Source organism: Copadichromis virginalis, linkage group LG23, assembly GCF_057382275.1.
Source record: "Copadichromis virginalis isolate Kocher_CV1m ecotype Utaka linkage group LG23, C_Virginalis_male_GT1.1, whole genome shotgun sequence".
NCBI lineage: Eukaryota > Metazoa > Chordata > Actinopteri > Cichliformes > Cichlidae > Copadichromis > Copadichromis virginalis.
Window position 1 is genome coordinate 2,477,938 of NC_140639.1, and position 18,507 is coordinate 2,496,444.

The 18,507-nt window shown below is 39.8% G+C and overlaps 2 protein-coding genes across 3 annotated transcripts in view; both read left to right on the forward strand.

The window, feature by feature from the left end:
- Nucleotides 1-7,522, forward strand: part of LOC146679929 (uncharacterized) — a 32,419-nt gene extending 24,897 nt beyond the window's left edge. For both annotated transcript variants that reach the window (XM_085450016.1, XM_085450017.1), the window contains exons 39-62: nucleotides 16-123; nucleotides 254-304; nucleotides 1,148-1,201; nucleotides 1,290-1,343; nucleotides 1,462-1,524; nucleotides 1,711-1,818; nucleotides 1,949-2,002; nucleotides 2,427-2,480; nucleotides 2,580-2,633; nucleotides 2,718-2,771; nucleotides 2,899-2,952; nucleotides 3,100-3,153; nucleotides 3,245-3,298; nucleotides 3,409-3,462; nucleotides 3,552-3,605; nucleotides 3,687-3,740; nucleotides 3,878-3,895; nucleotides 3,997-4,059; nucleotides 4,212-4,337; nucleotides 4,470-4,599; nucleotides 4,675-4,781; nucleotides 5,060-5,125; nucleotides 5,209-5,418; nucleotides 5,933-7,522. In XM_085450016.1, coding sequence (XP_085306142.1) covers nucleotides 16-123; nucleotides 254-304; nucleotides 1,148-1,201; nucleotides 1,290-1,343; nucleotides 1,462-1,524; nucleotides 1,711-1,818; nucleotides 1,949-2,002; nucleotides 2,427-2,480; nucleotides 2,580-2,633; nucleotides 2,718-2,771; nucleotides 2,899-2,952; nucleotides 3,100-3,153; nucleotides 3,245-3,298; nucleotides 3,409-3,462; nucleotides 3,552-3,605; nucleotides 3,687-3,740; nucleotides 3,878-3,895; nucleotides 3,997-4,059; nucleotides 4,212-4,337; nucleotides 4,470-4,599; nucleotides 4,675-4,781; nucleotides 5,060-5,125; nucleotides 5,209-5,418; nucleotides 5,933-6,064 — 1,830 coding nt within the window. In that variant the 3' untranslated portion in view covers nucleotides 6,065-7,522. The remainder of the gene's footprint in view (nucleotides 1-15; nucleotides 124-253; nucleotides 305-1,147; nucleotides 1,202-1,289; nucleotides 1,344-1,461; nucleotides 1,525-1,710; nucleotides 1,819-1,948; nucleotides 2,003-2,426; nucleotides 2,481-2,579; nucleotides 2,634-2,717; nucleotides 2,772-2,898; nucleotides 2,953-3,099; nucleotides 3,154-3,244; nucleotides 3,299-3,408; nucleotides 3,463-3,551; nucleotides 3,606-3,686; nucleotides 3,741-3,877; nucleotides 3,896-3,996; nucleotides 4,060-4,211; nucleotides 4,338-4,469; nucleotides 4,600-4,674; nucleotides 4,782-5,059; nucleotides 5,126-5,208; nucleotides 5,419-5,932) is intronic.
- Nucleotides 7,523-10,271: 2,749 nt separating this feature from the next.
- On the forward strand, nucleotides 10,272-18,496 carry soat1 (sterol O-acyltransferase 1). Its single transcript, XM_085450019.1, is given in 17 exon segments — nucleotides 10,272-10,403; nucleotides 10,906-11,057; nucleotides 11,978-12,036; nucleotides 12,697-12,845; nucleotides 12,975-13,034; nucleotides 13,145-13,252; nucleotides 13,368-13,653; nucleotides 13,801-13,879; nucleotides 14,002-14,086; nucleotides 14,190-14,235; nucleotides 14,336-14,465; nucleotides 14,586-14,683; nucleotides 14,772-14,870; nucleotides 16,153-16,288; nucleotides 16,439-16,584; nucleotides 16,699-16,742; nucleotides 16,744-18,496. Coding segments are annotated over 16 exon segments (1,707 nt in total). The 5' UTR covers nucleotides 10,272-10,403; nucleotide 10,906; the 3' UTR covers nucleotides 16,775-18,496.
- Nucleotides 18,497-18,507: the final 11 nt, after the last annotated feature.

Genomic DNA, 18,507 nt, shown 5'->3' on the forward strand with positions numbered 1-18,507 from the left:
ATGATTTACTGACAGGGTGAGCCAGGCCCCAGGGCTTTATCAGGCACTCGTGGGCCATTTGGAGCTGGAGGCCAAACTGGGGCAGCAGGAACGAAAGGCCAGAAAGGGCTCCAGGGACTCGCTGTTAGTACCTGAGGGGGACTCTGTTTGCTTCAGTCATCTTAACAACATGTGCTGTGTCTATATGTCTCTACAGAACATGCATGTTTGACTATAATGCTGCTGAACAACATTATATCTGTTTTTCTTTCAGGGTCCTCCTGGTACTACGGGCCCTCCTGGACCCACTGGACCGTCACCAGCTGTACGTTTTACTTTACCTAACATTAACTTTCCATTATTATACTGACTGTGTGCTAAAATGTGCACTAAATGTTCGATATTGGTATCACCTCGATGTGTTTGTGTTGAATTTGAGTTAAAAATGTTAACTAAATCACACACACTCACCGGACACATTATTAGGTACACTTAAAGTACTAATATCAACCCCCTTTTGTTTTCAGAACAGCTATGATTGTAGCATAGATTCACCAAGGTGCTGGAAACATATATTGACATTAACATGATAGCAGATCTGCTGGCTGGACATCCATGACGTGACTCTTCTTCATTTGAATTCAGTTACTGTCCAATTTTGGGGATCGCATGCAAACTATAGCTTCAGTTTCCAGTTCTTAGCTTCTAGAAGTGTCACCTGGTGTAAGCTCGTGCTGCCGTAGCCCATTTGCATTTAGAGATGCTCTTTTGCATACCTTGTTGTAACAAGTGATTATTTAAGTTAGTGCCTGTCTTGCTATCGGCTCGAAACAGTCTCCCCTGATGCGCCGCTGACCTCTAGCACAATGTCATGGGCTCGAGCTACGACCCGGACTGAAGGGGACAAGACTCAGATCAACCAGTCTGAGTCACCAGCTGTTCTCAAAGTCATTTAAACCCCCTTTGTTCCCCATTCTGATGCTCAGTGTGAACTTCAGCAGGTGTCATTTGAACAGGTGGACCTAATAACGTGCTGTGGATAGGCAACAGTGACGTGTTGTGGAGCATATTTAAAATATATAACTTAATTTAGGCCTGAATGTGAAAAAAAAGGTTTAGTTGTTTCAGTGATATGTAAGTTATTTATACATTATGTGTCTGTTTTTAGGGATTACCTGGCAAGAGAGGTGCTGAAGGTAAAGGTGGAGTGCCTGGAGCAAAGGTATACTGTACCTTTCACACATGTTAACTGTCCAGCTAAAACATTTCACTGGTTTTTAACTGTCTCTGTTGGTTTTTCTATAATTCAGGGCAGTCTTGGTGAAAAGGGTATGCTGGGTCTTCCAGGCATTCGGGGAGACGTGGTTAGATTTCATTATTTGTTTCACTCTGTGGCCATAATAAATATGGTCAAGCATATTTAATATCATGTGTGCAAACACAGTGAGGCCATGTGTCTGCATAACTGTCTTTGTTTCCCAGGGCATCAGAGGTATGAAAGGCGTAAAAGGCGAGTCTGGAACACGAGGGAAAGTGGTGAGACTGGTAAGAGAGCATTCTTAAGCATTTAAATTGCAGTTTTAATACTTAATAGTAAGTGCCATAAATGACTAAATGATCTTACCGGATCATCTGACATATTTCAATTCCAAAAATTACATTTCTATACTATGCTGTTGCTATTATAGTGTGATTCTAGAAATTTCTGAGTATATTTCACTGTGATTTTAGGGTACAATGGGGAAGATGGGGGTCATAGGCTCTCCAGGTCCTAAAGGTCAAACTGGACCTGGTGGCCCTCCTGGTCCTCCAGGAACTAAAGGAATCCAGGGACCAAAGGTAAGAAGAAAGCGTGGCTCAAACATGTAACTCTAAAGCAGTTTCTTAATTCCCTTAAATAAAGCTATCATAGTGAAGGTACTTTTAACCTGCTTCATGCAACTTTCATGTCACTGAATTCATTTTGAAGGGAAAAGGTGGTGAGCCAGGAAGTAAAGGGACACAAGGAGCTGCTGGGCAAATTGTGAGTTTTGTTTTAAGCCGAGTGTCCCTTCACATCTCAGACTGGAGTTACAAGATTAGTTACTGTGACTATTATGAAATATAGTTTATTTCAACATTTACGGATAGTATAAATCCCACGTGCACTGGGTGTGTATTATGCTGTCTTACCAATTTGATGCTATTTTTTAATCTGTTTTAACATGATTATCTGGTGTCTTAATTGTTGTTCAACACTTTGTGACTGTTATGTCAGTGAAAAGCACTAAATAAACTTTACTTACTTGCACTGGGTGTCTGATAAACACAGATTAATTATTCAGTCTTCTGTAAAGCCTAATTAATGATTCACTCTGAATTAAATAATAAACAATGAGTGTTAACAGTAAAGGTTAAGCGGTTTTGGCCTTGATTTCATCCGGTGAAGTTTCTTGTCTCTTTTGTAGGGACCTGAAGGCCTGCCGGGGAGGTCAGGACCTGCTGGACCACCTGGAAAACCTGTAAGCATCCCAACTAACAAATGCAATTCTTAACACGAAACACCAACAATGCTCATTTCGTTTGATCGTCTTTTCTCGTTTTTGCGATCATATTCTCAGGGACTGAGCGGTCTGGATGGGTTGCTGGGAGTTCAGGGTAATGAGGGAGATCCGGTAAGAAAGTTTGCCTTACTAAAATTGATTTTAACACATTTCACAATTTTTTATTAATTTCTTTTTCCCCTGCTAACTTCATAGGGTGACGTTGGTCACAGAGGAGCTCCTGGAACACCAGGCAGGCCTGGCAAGACGGTAATTTCACTAAGGAAATGAATGACATGCAAATCTGCACAATTACAAATGGAATAAGTCTTTTGCAGCTAAGCTTTTCTTACAGATTATTGCATTATGTGGTATTAAATACATGCATACCTTGCAGGGAAAACCTGGATCTCCTGGGATTAAGGGAAACGCTGGAGAAGGGGGGGTTAAGGTAAGCAATCATTTATACATTTCAGGTGACTATTATAAGCACGTTAATATTATAGCATAGTGGTGCTTATAAATTTGTCTTTTTTATTTTGTTTGATGTAATGCATTGTTGAAATGTTTCTTACTAAGGTCTTATTAAATATCTCAGGGTACGAGGGGTCTAAAAGGAACACGTGGGCCTCCTGGACCAATTGGGCCAAAGGTAAAATGATTAGAGAGCAGAACGTGATCGCTAATAAAAACCTTACCCCTGTTAGTGTGAACATTTGCATCATCTGCTGCTGTTGGTTCAGGGTATTCCAGGGCTGAGAGGAGAGAAAGGTGAATCTGGAAGTCTTGGCACGAAGGTAAGAGTCAGTTACATATTTTGTGCATATATTCATTCAATATGTCAGAATCTCATCTAACATATATTTGTGTATTTGTAACTCCTTTAATTTCTTTTCTTTCTACAAAGGGTCTCCCAGGTGATACAGGGATACGTGGACCAATAGGTCCACCTGGATTAAAGGTGAATTGCAGTCAATTTAAATATAAAATGCTTTAAATGAAAAAGGTGGATTTTGGATTAATCTACCACATGTCTGACTTCTATATCAGGGGAATCCTGGTTTGCAGGGATTTAAAGGTGAAAAGGGTGATAAGGGGAAACAGGTCAGTCACACTTTACTCCCATTATTGCATTGTTTTTAATTATTTGTATCCAATAAATAATCAATTAACCATTTACTACAGGGGGACACTGGTCCTCGTGGTCCAGCCGGGCAGGAAGGCTTCTCAGGAATCCCTGTAAGTTGCTTTGATGTTCAGTTTTTTGTAATGACTTACTAAAATATCTTGATTAGTGAAGTTTTACTGAATAATATTTTAAAAATTGTCATGTTGTAACCTAAAAACTTTGTTTGATACACTCGTCTCTGTTACAGGGCCACCTTGGAGTGAAAGTGGGTGACTGACTTTGTATTTCTATAAATGTTTAAGTCTTAGCATTAGTCAATTTTAATTCAATGTTGTTCATTGCTGAATTGTGTTTGGGTCACTACAGGGAATGAAAGGTGTCCGAGGAAGGAGAGGTCCAAAGGGAACGAAGGGCAAGCCGGGACCTCAAGTAAGAGTTTGCAAACACAATATAAGCGAAGAAGCTTTGGACCTGATCGCTGAACACAAATGCAACATGCTAGATTGTTTTGAGATGTATGTAAAGCTTGATCCATTTCTCCGAATATCCTGAAAGTTTGCATCATGCCATGCCTTTCACAGGGAAAACCAGGAGCCCCTGGCAAATGGAAGCCTAAGCAAAGACCTGTTAAAAAATATAGTTTTCAAACTGCACAGAGTTCAAAGCAAAGCCCCGGCCTCCCGAAGCAAAGCGAAGGGCAAGAAAAAGTTGGTGCAAGCTTTCTTATTCCGTGCACATTATATACAGTCACAGAATGTCCTCATTTGCTCTGCAGTCTAGCTTTAAAAGTAAAACATGTTAAGCCGACTGAGTGAATGCTGAACACTGTTTTCCTGTAGCCCAGGGAAGTGACAAGGAGATGGTCTCAAGAAGATGAAGCAGAGTTCTTCAGCTGGCCCCTGGGCACCAGAGATGATCCTGGAACCACCTGCCATGAGCTGAGACTCATACGTCCACATCTAAATGATGGTGAGTATCTGATGACTGTTTTATTACGTTTTCCCTTATATATTTCAGTACGTTCCATTCAACTTTTTTTTTCAGGTTACTTTTACATGGACCCGAACCAAGGCTGTCCCTGTGATGCCTTGAAGGTCTTCTGTAACTTCACAGGAGGTGGAGCAACCTGCATAGAACCTCTTTACTCAAAGGTTCAGTCATTTTCACCTGTGAAGCTTAACGTTATCAAAGAACTAACTTCATTATCACAATATCAGCTACAAAACATGGAACTTGAGAATGTTTGTAGATAGTTTGGACTGCATTTATGTCAGATTATTGAAGGAAAAAGTAACGTGTGTGTGTGTGTGTGTGTGTGTGTGTGTGTGTGTGTGTGTGTGTGTGTGTTTCTTCTCTGATTAATGCTACTACAAAAATCTTGTGTTTTTATGAATGGCTTCAAAAATATACATCATATCCCACTGTTTAGATTCAAATATGGAGGGACCCAGAAATGATGAGGACATATGTGGAGAGGTTTACTCACCACCAAAAAGTAAGTATTAAATAATATGTGGCTAGATTCAGGAAACTATTATTTCTAGATGTGCTTTCTAACATTAATGCTCTTTCTGATAGTTTGATTACCCTGGTGTGGAAGCTGTCCAGCTAAAGTTTCTGCGGTTACACAGCCACTCATCTTTCCAGCACATCACTCTCAGCTGTACAGAAAACCAGACGAGTACTGCTGCCACAGATGATTTAGCCAGTCAGATTATCCACTTACTGGGAGACTCTGGCAAAGAAATCGATTCACACTTTGTCACAGTGTCCAGAAAACACTCTGAGGTAAGACTAAACGATTTGTGACAGTTTTTGGGGGCGTTGCCAGCATCTTTCTATAACTGTGACTGTAATACAAACAACACATTCGTTTTACAAGGCGTCTGAGAAAAAGAAGTGGAATCGATTACTTTCAGGAACCATGCATCACATTTGTGTCAGATCAGAGTCCTTTTATTGTGATGGAAATTTATGAAAGGAAACACCAGTCTCCAAAAGATAAATAAGTCATGTGGCGGTACAAATAAATCAAACACTGTCTGAACTATGAGAACTTTTTAATTTCAGCTTTTGTACGATAGCCTTACAAGGTAAATTGCACACGTTTTATAGTTATGGGAATAAAGGAGATTTAATAAAACAATATTAGACTTGAGATTGCTCAGAGATACCATACAGCTGCTAAAAATCATTTCCCTCGCCATGCACAAGGGTCTAGTCTCTGGAATTAGTTATGAATCCAGGAAGAACAAACTGAACATATCTCCTTGTGTTTGCTTTTTGTCTGCTGCTTCTCCAGCTGGAGCTGTTTGTCAGGGTTCAAGGAGATATGGAATTACTTCCTGTCAGACATCTGGGTGTAGAGACGAGCAGTGTCTCCAAGCTTGTCTCTGAGATCTCTGTGGCATTGGGACCCGTCTGCTTCTTGTGACCGGTGTGTCTGTGTGCGATGAAAGTCTCAAGAGCTCAAGAAAGAAGGCAGCTGGACGTCTTTAGGATTGTGAAGACGTTTCACATCACATCCAATACGCTTCTTCGGTTCTTAAAGCCACTGGTGGAGACTCCCAGGAAATAAACCCCAGTGGTGGGTGTCCTGTGTGGAGTAAGTCCTGAAGGTTGCTAACCCAATACTGATCATATGAGTCACCACATGAGCCAAGGTGGGAAAAAAGACTATTATTCCAGCTTCCTATCATCCAGAAAGCTGGAATAATATAAAATATGTATATTTGAAATGAATAATGAAATAAAAGTGCTCAGTTTTGTATTTTGCTGTATATTTATTCAATTGTAAAATTGTTAGATTTTTGACATATGAAACATTTTTGTTATGAAAATGTAGCATCAAATGTTCAGTTTAGTTTGACTTATAACTTTGTATTTACACTAAAAGTCTTCGTTTTTTACTTTGTCCTCAACTCAGGGGAATGTCGTCCCGCACTATCAAAATAAAACAATGGCTCTGAATGAAACAGAGCCCGTTGTTTTGTTTGTACTGAGCCTGCGCACATCACACAGTAAGGGGTAATCCTCAAATAGTTACAAAGTAAAAACTTGTTGATGTTTTCTAGGCCTAGTGCCACATTCCTACGTTCCCAGTATTGTAGAAGCACTGGTTTGTGAACAGGTTTGCATCTTCTCAACCATCCGAGTGCAGTGATGTCAACAAATTTTAATATTCTTGGGAGAAGAAAGAGTGGCTGGAGTATGGCAGCTGACTCTGGCTGGGTTCACCATAGAGAGACACAACATGTCTTTTATAACAAGCCTGTTGGGAAATTCTTCCATTCTCAGTGTCCTAATTCACACACACACACGCCTTTGGACTGACTTAATCACAGACCACAGGAAGCTCCATGGTTATATGCACCATCCTTATGATGTCTGATACAGTGAATGTCTTGTTGTCTCTTTGAAATTAACCGTTTTGCCACAGTAGGCTCATGAGACCAGTTATATGAAGGTTTGACAGCATGTCACGCTCTACTTAGAGGCGCTCCATCAAAAACGCGTTTAACTTGCACACGGGCTCCAAAACTGTCTTTTAAATGAATGGGGCAGTAATTTACAAAACAAAATCTTGTGAATATTTCCCATGAAATGTCTTTATAACTTAGCATATCTTTGCTTGTTTAGGCTTGTGAACTTAGTGTAAAGATGTGGAGTGTGATAAAAAAGAAAAACATGTAGCATAAAAATAGTAAAAGTAACATACTGATAAACCATGCTTCTGTCTGATTGTAAACGTTTCTCCTAAAAAACAGCCTATTCTTCCTAGAAATATGTTTTGATTCATGGTACATAACGAAAGGTGTGGTGGGTTTACTGTGTGGATATTTTGTATTTCTGGAGAGAAATAAGAACCATTAAAGCAAAATACCAACAAACATGACTTGAAAAGGTGGATGAGTGACCAGACGTCTCACTTTATGTTAGACTGCACCGCATTCTTATCCACTGTCAGAATTTGTATAGTTTTTGTTTTTTGATTAGTTTTTATTTTGTTTTGACAATTTCTTTTTAATTCAACAAACATAGGTTTTCTTGTTTCATTGTATTGTTTATTGTTTGAAAATGTTTAGTTTTAGTTTACGTTTTAAGACTGTTAGAATTACTAATAATATTTCTTTGTATTACCGTATTTAGGGCAAATATTAGAGGCCAGATTTAGGAAAATCAGTTGCTATTAAAATAAAAACAGAACTTTTTGAAAGCAGGTGATTCACAGTCCTGTAGACATCCAAAGTCTCAATTAACACATCCATCAAAAACCTCATCGGGCAATACTTACCAAATTGATCAATACTAAAACTAGAGTTGTTTCCTATATTCATATTTTATTTTAATTCACAGAATTGTTTTTTCACTAATGAAACCTGGTGATTACCAGACAGCTACAGGTTTGGCTTGTTGGCAAATGGAAGGGAAGGACAAAGGGAACAGATTAGGTTACATTTTACAATAAAAACAAGCTTTAGCTTACAATTTCTCTTCATTTGTTAGTGTATTTATAAGTTAGGAAAACTGCACTGAAATACAATACAGTATATTTGACTTTCAAATGATCAATGCCAGAGCTTTAACCTGCATTGTCCCACACAAAGACTGCCACACCTCTAGTGTGTTAGGATATGGTCATCTTCAAAGGCTGAAGTATATATATTTTTAAGTCATTTTATGGATGGCATCATTGAAGGCTTGTTGTACTTGCTGACTTTAAAATGAAAAAAACAAAAAAGACCAATAACATGTCTATTAAGTTAAGTTCTTTTCATGTTCATTATATAACAGCAGACCTATACAGCCAGGCAGCAAGAACAGCTGTTCAGAAACACCAAAGAAATAAATAACAAATACATATATTTCTTCTTCTTCTTTGCAAGCTACATATTCGTTGTTTAAGACAATACAATCAGTCAGACCTACAATTATCGTCACTGTTTGATGAACACTTATTTACAGCTATGCATGACAGCACATCCCAGTGACCCCGGGAATGCCACTGCACTAAAAGTAGCTGCTAAATGTATTTACAGACAGCATCGTACAGGTAATGTCGCCGTTTGTTCTGAGATCAGCTACCACACATAATTTTTTTAAGGATTTGAGTGTTAGAAAAAGAAATCCCGATGGTTAATTTTATAATCCTGCTACCCCGGGCAGTTTATATATATGATCCATATAATGAGTTTTGTCTACAGGTGGGTGGATCCAAATATTATCTACTGATTGGAAGGTTAGTGGTTCAATCCCTGGCTCCCCCAGCATGCCACACATTTAGTATCCTTGGGCAAGATACTAAATGTGTGTGAATGTTAGCTTTGAAGCATAGAAGATATGAATGGGTGAATGCGGCATGTTGTATAAAGCCCTCTGAGTGTTAGGTGGTGGCTGTGTGTGGACAGGGATAGGACCCAAGATGCAGACTCCAGAGACAAACCTAAACCAAAACAGCTTTAATGCTGAACGCAAACATAACATAACTGGGAAAAACTCAAAATAAACTAACACCGGTGGACTGGCAAAACACACAGCAAAATAAACGGTAGATCGCAACATGGACACAGAGAAACACAGGGCTTAAATACACAGAGGGAGCAATCAGGGAATGGGTAACAGGAGGGAAACACAGCTGGGGCAAATCAGGCCTAACGAGACCAGGGGAAGCAAAACCAGACACATAAACATCAGACATGGACTTCCAAAGTAAAACAGGAAACATAACACAGACTCACAGGCAAGCACTAAAACAAAGGGAACAGAGACGTGGGACCAGGGCAGACACAGACACTGACTGGACGTGGAAATACAGCAGACAGGGGAGACAGCAACAAAGGAACACAGACAGAAAACCAAAACACTAAAACTCTAACCAAACCCCACCCAGAGGACCTTAACTAAGAAAAACCCGTAAAGCAAAGCTAGAATATAATGAAATAACAAAATCAAATAACCAGAAACACAAAACACTGGGTCACCGACCCAGGAACCCTAACACTGAGTGCTCCACGAGAACAGAAAAACGCTAAATCAGTCAATTTACCACGGCATTGGTATCGATACTAGTGCATTAGGACCAATACTTTGTTTCTATCCTTTAAGTTTAGGATGCAGCACACTAAATTGTGGTAAATGAATCGGGGTTTGGTTTCTTGTTTTTTTGATATATAAAAATATACCTCAAACATTCCCCATATTAATGACATTCATCTCATAATTCATGACATGTTCTCCCCTACATAAACTGTCTTTATAGGCTGAATGTATCAGTAATACTTGCTGTGTATTTATGTACTTTACAGTGTAGCACACCATTGGTTAAAGAATGATTAACGCGTGTAAGAGGAGTTCGGGAAAAGACACATTATAATCTATTATAATAAGATTTTTATTTTGAATCTAATTAAACTGCGAGACAAATTATTTCAGCTTGCAGCAGGAACACATCGCTCCATTTATGTTTTATCTATTTGTTAATCATTACAAATATAACCGTTTTGTTTGTTTTTTTTAATAATATTTCTTACGAAGCGGGTGACGTTTGAGTCTGACCGCGCTGGTCAGCAGTTTAGCGTCGGTGACGTCAAAAGGAGGAGAGACTTTCGACCAATCAGAATCGTGGGTGTTGCTCATCTTCTGTAGTGTTTATAGAATGGGGAAGGTGAGCAGCTGCTCGGGTTGTGGTGATTAGAGGAGTTTCACATCTGGGTTCGCTCTCATTAACGTCAGAGAGAGAGGCTTGAGAAGAGAGGACCTGGCGGTTGAAACGAGTAGGTATTCAGGAAATTGTGCTGCCCGCAATTTTACATTTCTGTCAGTGTCGGTCAACCCGTCCCGCAGGAGCGGACGATAAAACATCAAGTTGGCTGGTTTGACTAGCTTTAGTAAAGCTTGTATTGCATGCTAACAATATTCGCGAGCGTCAACAGGCAGATTTAGTATCAGAGTTAGTGCTAGCGGTGTATGATATTAACCCAGGTAGCGATTTAGTTCAGCGAGCTCCATGAATTAGCCGCTGCCTGTCTCATTGAGGCTTGATGCCAGCTGGACGGGAGCTAACGCATGTGCTAGCTGCGTGTCCGTGTCATGTGAGAGTGATGTGTTTGCCCACTGGGTTTGTATTGTCAGTCAATATCAGCATCGATGTTAGGTGGCACAGCAGTGATGTGCTAGCTTGTCTTCCTTGTGTGTTCTCAGGGCTTGTCTCGTTTGTTCAAGAGCTGCCGCCGGTTCTTTCCCTTGTTTTAATGATTAACCTATTTGCTTCCGTAGGATGGAGAGCGAGGATGACGCTATTCTCCGGCTCCGCAGCCGAGCCATTCCCACGATGCCTACCTTCCCTGACTTGAAAAGCTCTTTGGATGGGGAGCTCAGTCCGGGGAAAGGACAGCAAAGCAGTGAAGACAACCACATCACCAGCAATGGTGAGAAAATCTCAACTCCCTCATTAGTGGGGCCAGCCGAGAGGGCAGTGACCTCTGATACAGTGAATCTGTTGACTCAACAGCTCAAAAATCATCGTTTCAGTAAATTTCCCCTCTTGGGTCAAACGTATGACTAACTGAAAGTTTCATGTGGGATTAGTTCCTCTTAAGCAATCATCGTGATCTCTGGTTAACCCGGGCAAATGACGCCCAAGTTAGTCATGATGATCCAGTAAAGACAAAATGTAAAGGTGAGAAATGAAATACTGGTCTGACACCTACCTCGGGACTATATTAGTTCTTTGTATGCTTCTACGAAAGAGCTAAACACAAAGCATGATAATACAATGCACGTCTTTGTGACAACGTCAGCTATATTGTTGACTTTTTCTTGCGTGATGGGTGGAAAGCTACTGTGCTTAAAGTCATTTGTGTGCCTGACCTCAGTTAAAGTAAACAAACCTATTCATCATCAGACAGCTGTAAAGCCTAATGACCTACAGTAACCTTGACCACAATTAATTGCATTTGCTTAGCTTTCCGGCCACAGGACATGTGATTGTACTTGTTGCATGTTGTCATAGGTGTGTCTCCCTTTGGATTTTGCAACTTTGGATTGGAGACTGAAGACTTGTATGATGTAACTTCTGCTATGTCACAGACTGTAGCATTTTACAACACAGTAACCAAACCCACATTATACCGTTTTATTTATTTTACTGCCATTTTCAGTGTCAAAATACAGATATTATTACTGATAGTGATAGGAAAGTTTTGTACAGATGACATGATTGATTTAATTGACACTATTGCTAATTGCTGTGCCCAAAAATCAGAACTACATTTTAAAATAAGAAGATTACACATATGTTTTGGGGTTGTTGTTTTTTTTAACATATGTGTGTCTCATTCAATTTCAGGGAGGATTGAAGTGGAACACGTCATCAGCAAAAAACTACAACTGAAAAGGAAAGCAGAGGTTAGTAGTTTCTTTAAGAAATGACTCAACATCATGTCTTTTTTTGGGGGGGGGGCTTTTTTTAAATTGCTTACTTAAAAGTGTACTAAGGAAATGTGAGCAATAGTGGATTTCTTGCAGCTGATGTATTTCTGGTCATTAACCTGGGCCAGGACATCCCTGCGGTTATTTATTTGATGTCTTCTGTTACATTCATCATTTAAACCATGCAAATGTGAATCCTTGCTAGAATGATCAACATCATCTGATCCCCCCCCCTGAAATGCTTGAGCAAGTATTCTGATCAATTCAGACCTCTTAAAGGTTGAATAAGAACATCGCACACTTAGACGCTGGACAACACTGCAAGCTATGTCTCTAATGTTTTTCACACTTGCTGTGTGTTTAAAATGCAGCGATAAAAGGCACTGAATGTGTCATAATGATAACGCAGAGCTGTTGCTTTTGTGCACAAACTTGGGTTTGAATTTAAGATGCAGTCAACGGTGCAGTAAATCCACTCTTGGTGAAGGCATATTTATAATATGTAAAATCAGTCGTTAAAAGTAGCTGTAAGGTGAGAAACTAATTTTGCATATACAGAAAGAAAATAATTATTGGCACAGACTTTCTATATTTTGTAACTTAATAACAATTTCCGTGTCCTTTTCTGTTGCCCAGTACTTGAAGAGTGACCTGATGCGTCAGTTTGACACGCAGGTCAATGATTTTATGGACAGTCTTATTGAGGAATCGACCAGCCTGGAGCCCGCACCGGTACCTGCTGTATTTTCACCTCCAATGTCAGACAAGGAGCGGAGCAAACTCAGGTACTGCAGCTTACTATGCTACCAAATGAAAAGCTGCATCTGGCGTTTGGTTACAGCAGATGCTAATGCCCTTCTACTTCCCACTCTCGTGTTAAAAAGACGACAGCTCATCACTGTGTTTTTCTGCAGGCACTTTCGTCCTCCTCACGGTGAGGGAAAGCTGTTTGTAAGCCGCAGATCCCTCCTTGAGTAAGTTGATGCAGTCTGGATACTTTATCACTCGTGTTTGCGACGGTGCTGTTGAAAGATGGTTTGTTGACTTCACAGTTCCTCACTTAGTCTTTTGTTTTTCCTCACAGTGAGCTGTTTGAGGTGAACCACATCAGGACCATCTACCACATGTTCATTGCCCTGCTCATTCTTTTTATCCTCAGTACACTTGTGGTAGATTTCATTGATGAAGGCAGGTAATATAAACCTGCTATGAATCGTTTCTCTTTTGATTCTGTGTTATTTGACTGTCTATTTCTGTTGCTTTTGTTGATAGACTACTGATGATTGCTTTCTCTCCTTCTGCCTTAGACTGGTGTTGGAGTTTGATCTGCTGGTCTATGCCTTTGGGCAGTTCCCTCTGGTGGTGTGCACGTGGATCTGCATGTTTTTGTCTGTGCTGTTTATTCCCTACACCCTGTTCTACCTGTGGGCACAGAGCCACTCTGGCTCCCACAGCCATCTCAGGTTGTATTCTTTGCTGCTTGGCACTTTATTCCTGCTCTACCAAGCTCTGGGTCTAGGATTCCTGCCCACCTATACGGTGGTGACCAACAGTTTCCCGCCTGCGTCCTGCTTCATCATCATCCTGGAACAGGTAGATGAAGAGTCTAGTCTCTCTTCTGATCAGAATGGCTTAGTTTACATTTGTGAAGAGTCTTTGCATATATCTTGACATGCATAAGGCTGCCCTTTGAAATGTAGCTTCTTTGATTTGTATCTATTTTATTTGTATCTATTTAAGGTGCGTCTAATGATGAAAGCTCACTCATTTGTCAGGGAGAATGTACCAAGAGTCCTCGCATGGTGTAAAGAAAAAAATGGTACTTTTTGAATACAACCAGGTTTCCATTTACATTTATTATCAGACGGTGTGCTCACCTTTCCTCTCTGATGGCTTTTTGTTTGTTTGTTTGTGTTCATATATTTTCACTGTCATCTGCAGGCCCTGGTCCAGTGGTCCCTCAGGTTTCTCAGTATCTCTACTTCCTGTTTGCACCCACACTCATCTACAGAGACAAGTACCCCAGGTACTGTGTTTTGTTCTCTCTCATGGAGCATATATAGAACCCTTTTTTTGTTTTGTTTTACAGTAGAGCTGTAAAAGCCCCTTTCCTTTCTTGCCTACTACAGGAATCCGGTGATTCGGTGGGGCTACGTGGTCTCAAAATTACTTCAGGTACCAACCTCTGACACATTTATAGCAACTTCACTTAAATGTCCAAGCAGCTCATTACTTTTAAATTACATTTACTTTCTTGACCACTCCCACTCCACAGGTACTTGGCTGTCTGTTTTATGCCTATTACGTGTTTGTGCGGCTGTGCATACCTCAGTTTCGCAGCATCAGTCTGCAGCTGTTTGATCTGCGAGCCATGGTTCTCTGTGTCTTTAACTCAATCTTACCAGGTAAGATTAGAAACAAACTTTTGTGAAAACCTCATGTTTTATTTTTGATTTTCTTTTCTCATATTTGAAGGCGAGAGATGTGTTATTGCTGTTTGTTGACCAGTCATGTGTTTTTGGCAGGGGTGCTGGTCCTCTTCCTGGGATTCTTTGCCTTCCTCCACTGTTGGCTCAATGCTTTTGCTGAGATGCTTCGGTTTGCCGACAGAATGTTTTACAAGGTACTTGTTTGACCCTCGTTTTAAAATTTGGACTAAATCTTCTTTGTGCTCAGTGTTTGACTCGTGTGATTTTGACTACACGTTACAGGATTGGTGGAATTCGACCTCTTTTGCCAATTACTATCGCACTTGGAATGTAGTTGTCCATGATTGGCTGTACTACTACGTTTACCGGGACTTCCTGTGGGTAAGTGGCTCTTCTGTTGATGCAGCAGAGACTGTAAAAGCACACAATTGTAAAAATGCACCAGCAGTCTTCATAAGTTTGCAGCTTGTTCAAAAATGTCTGAAATAAATTAATGCTAATGTAAGTGGAGTCAGTAATTTACTGAGTTTATTTAGCAGAGATGGAAAGGACACTGTACTCATAAATATACATGGATTAGTGTGTAATTATGTCTTCCAATAAACTGATGCATTCTCATAAACTGTCAGTTAATGTATTAAAAGTGCATAATGGTGGATTTGTGGTTTGTGGAAGCTGCCATGTTCCCTCACAGTATTTGAATACAATGGTTGGGAAAGACGTCTCCCTTCTGAATAATCGTGTTTTACATATGCGGTTAGAGGATGGCCACATGCATAAAAGTCTCTGGCGTTTGTGTGCCATGGATGTAAATTCATGTACGCACCTTCAGACATCATATCTGTGGCGTTCCCTTCACCAAAGAAACAAAAGCGCGAAGGAAAGAGACGCCACCCACCGGCATATTTTTAAATTGTCAAACAACGGGGAATAAACATGCTTGTTTATTGGTGAAATTTCTTATTGTCAGCAGATTACACATATATTCATCCTGGCTAAACCTCAAGCAGCTGTTTATAGGTAGGGATGGGTACCGACATAAACGGTAGTAACCAGACCGAAAAGCAGCGCACATTTTGGTGCTTTTTTTCCCTGAGATGTCACACACTTTGAATTCCAGCCAATCATTTTACCTTTCCAAGGATAGTAGGCGGGCCCAGGTACGTAGGTTCTTTTAGAGCAGAGCTACAGATTAAAAATGCCCAAGGCGAAGCGGTCAAAAGTCTGGCTGTACTTCACAGCAAAAGATGCAAACTCAGCAGCCAGCAACAAGTGCTTTAAGCTGATGCTGTGCAAAGGAGGTAACTCCTCGAATCTGATGAAATTTGGCACCGTTATCGGATAAAACCTAAACGATACCCATATTTATAGGTTGACATTATGCCAGGTAGTCTTGAGCTAAAGTGTCCTAAAAATCTGACTTTGCCTCTGTTAAACAGTTGGATTGCATTCTGAGTTTATTCACTAACAAAGTCCAGTGACTGACTAAAACATGTTTGTCGAACAGCAATCGTCAGAGCTTATATAAACTCAGACTGCAGTCTGTAATCCAGTGGCATCCAGCAGTGAGAACTTTACACGCTGTACTTTAAAAAACTTTCAAACTTAAAGTGGATTGTGCGTTTTGTTTTTTTAACATTTGTGTTCATGTCTCTGTTTCCAGATCTCTCAGAAGCGCTGCCGACCAGCCGCCATGCTGTTCGTGTTTACAGTGTCTGCAGTGGTTCATGAGTACATTCTTGCAATTTGCTTTGGTTTCTTCTACCCTGTGCTCTTCTGCCTCTTCATGTGCTTTGGAAGTAAGAGACTTTGTCGCCTTTAATAAAAATGATATTACTTGAGTTGTACTGCATCAGATGATTGTGGTATCATGTCTGGGTCACGTAAACCCAGTCAAGTTAAATCTGTATGTCAGTTTTTCATTATCTTCTCTCTTTGTCCTCTCACAGTGATGTTCAACTTCATTTTGCATGACAAAAGGAAAGGCCCCATCTGGAACATAATCATGTGGACGTCCCTGTTCCTGGGTCAGGGAGTCATTATCTGTCTGTACTCTCAGGAGTGGTATGCCCAGCGCTACTGTCCCCTGAAGGAGGTACTGCTTATAAAAATCACATGATGTATATTCTTTCCAAAGATGCAGTGAAATTCAGTTATTCAGAGTGAGAGTAGACACAAATTCAGCTTTTAATTGTTATTTTTGTTCCAGCCTTCCTTTTTTGAGCTACTGAAGCCTCGCTCTTGGAGCTGTGAGAGGCCTGATGACAGACTCTGATGGGCTGTGACCTACAGCTGAGCTGCTGGGACGACGATTATTGCTGATCAGTATAAATGAGACCAGCCTGTCTGCTACTGTCACAACTTCTGGACTTTGTTTTATTTAAGGTTCATAGTTTATTTGAATGTATGGAAAAAGTCTCTGCCAAAAAAAAGCCAGCAAAGTTATAATGATGCCTTATTTGTTTTAAGTTATCAACTCCAAAACAAAATCATCGTTCACACAACAGAACACGTGGACTCTTATTTTTATTCGTTCCTTAATCTTCTGACGTTTCCATATTCCCCTTTGCCTCGATAAACTGTGAAATCACTCCTTGTGCCATTATGAATGTGGCAATAGTGACATAGCAGCTGAATACAAACATTATTCACATATGCAGTAAAGTCTAATATTTAACAAGTGTTTACAGTTGCTACTCTACTGAAGGACAGTCGGTGTCACAGGATCAATGATATCTATTTCAGTGCCAATAAGAGTCAGTTTGAAAAAGACTGCCACTGTTTGCTGTTTTGTATAAAATCTTGATGTTTCAGTCAGTTAAAGAGGAAAACGGTGGGGACATTTCACTCACTAAGAAGTGGACCTGTGCAGAGTTAAACGCACCTAAGCTCCACATTTCCCGTTTTTCTGTTGATTTCCATGTATCAAGACACAAGTTGGAAGCAGGACATGCAATAATTGTATTTATACATAAAATTGTAGTTATAATCTAAAAATTTTGATCATGCACCGAATGTAAAGTGTGAAAGCGGAGCTTTATGGATCTACTAATATTGTGTGACTGGTGGATGTATTAATGATTAAGTTAAACAGGTTTGAACATACAATAACTGTCACTGAGGATAGTTAAGTGATGTGTTTTGTTCCGTGTTGCACAGTGATTTCAGAAATGTCTACTTCTGTAAAACTTGCAGTTGGCTGCTAAAATGTTTTAACACTGAGGTTGGAAGGACACTTGATCAGCACTAAGGGCTAAAACATTGTTATTTAAAGTGCACTGTTATGCATTTTGTTCAAGCCATTTCAGGTTAGTCAGACTTGGTTTCTGCTTTTAATTTTGAATGGGTTTCAGGCACTATTTGCATTATTTTGAATCAGCGGTCGTTACACATTGAAATGCATGATGACTGTGTTTATTTGTATGAATGAGGCCTGCCATACAAAGTTAAACCAGCAATAGAATGTGCTCTTCTAAAAAGTAAGTGACCACAAGGTGGCACTGTTTTAAAGCGTTTATTTTTAATCTCTGCACATTTTAGCGAGAGATTTCCAGATTTCTTTTCCAAAATAATCAAATATAATCACAAGCAAACTGTTGTTAATATGCACAGATAACGCAGACATTTTCAGGAAGCTTTCACACAGCTTCATCCCTTTACGATTTTATGAATAAATAGAATATTTATTACAGTGAAAGGTCAAATTGTATAAATCCTGTTTATTTGCATAAGAGGTTTATTTTCGGGGACCAGAGCTTTTCCTACTTACTGTGGTGTTTGTGTTCATTGTTATGTCTTCTGGCATTGAATCGACATGGGTATCGTGTCACGTGACATTTTTATGAATCATGTCTATCTTTGGATTGTAGACAAAGTTTTGATTCATTCTTTGCGCATCATGTACAAACTGAAGAATTTAAATAAAATGAAAGTATTTTATTTACACATTTTATTCAAGTGTATGTAATAGCCCATGTGGAAAATAAATAATGTCTTTATTGTGTTGATTTACATGTTT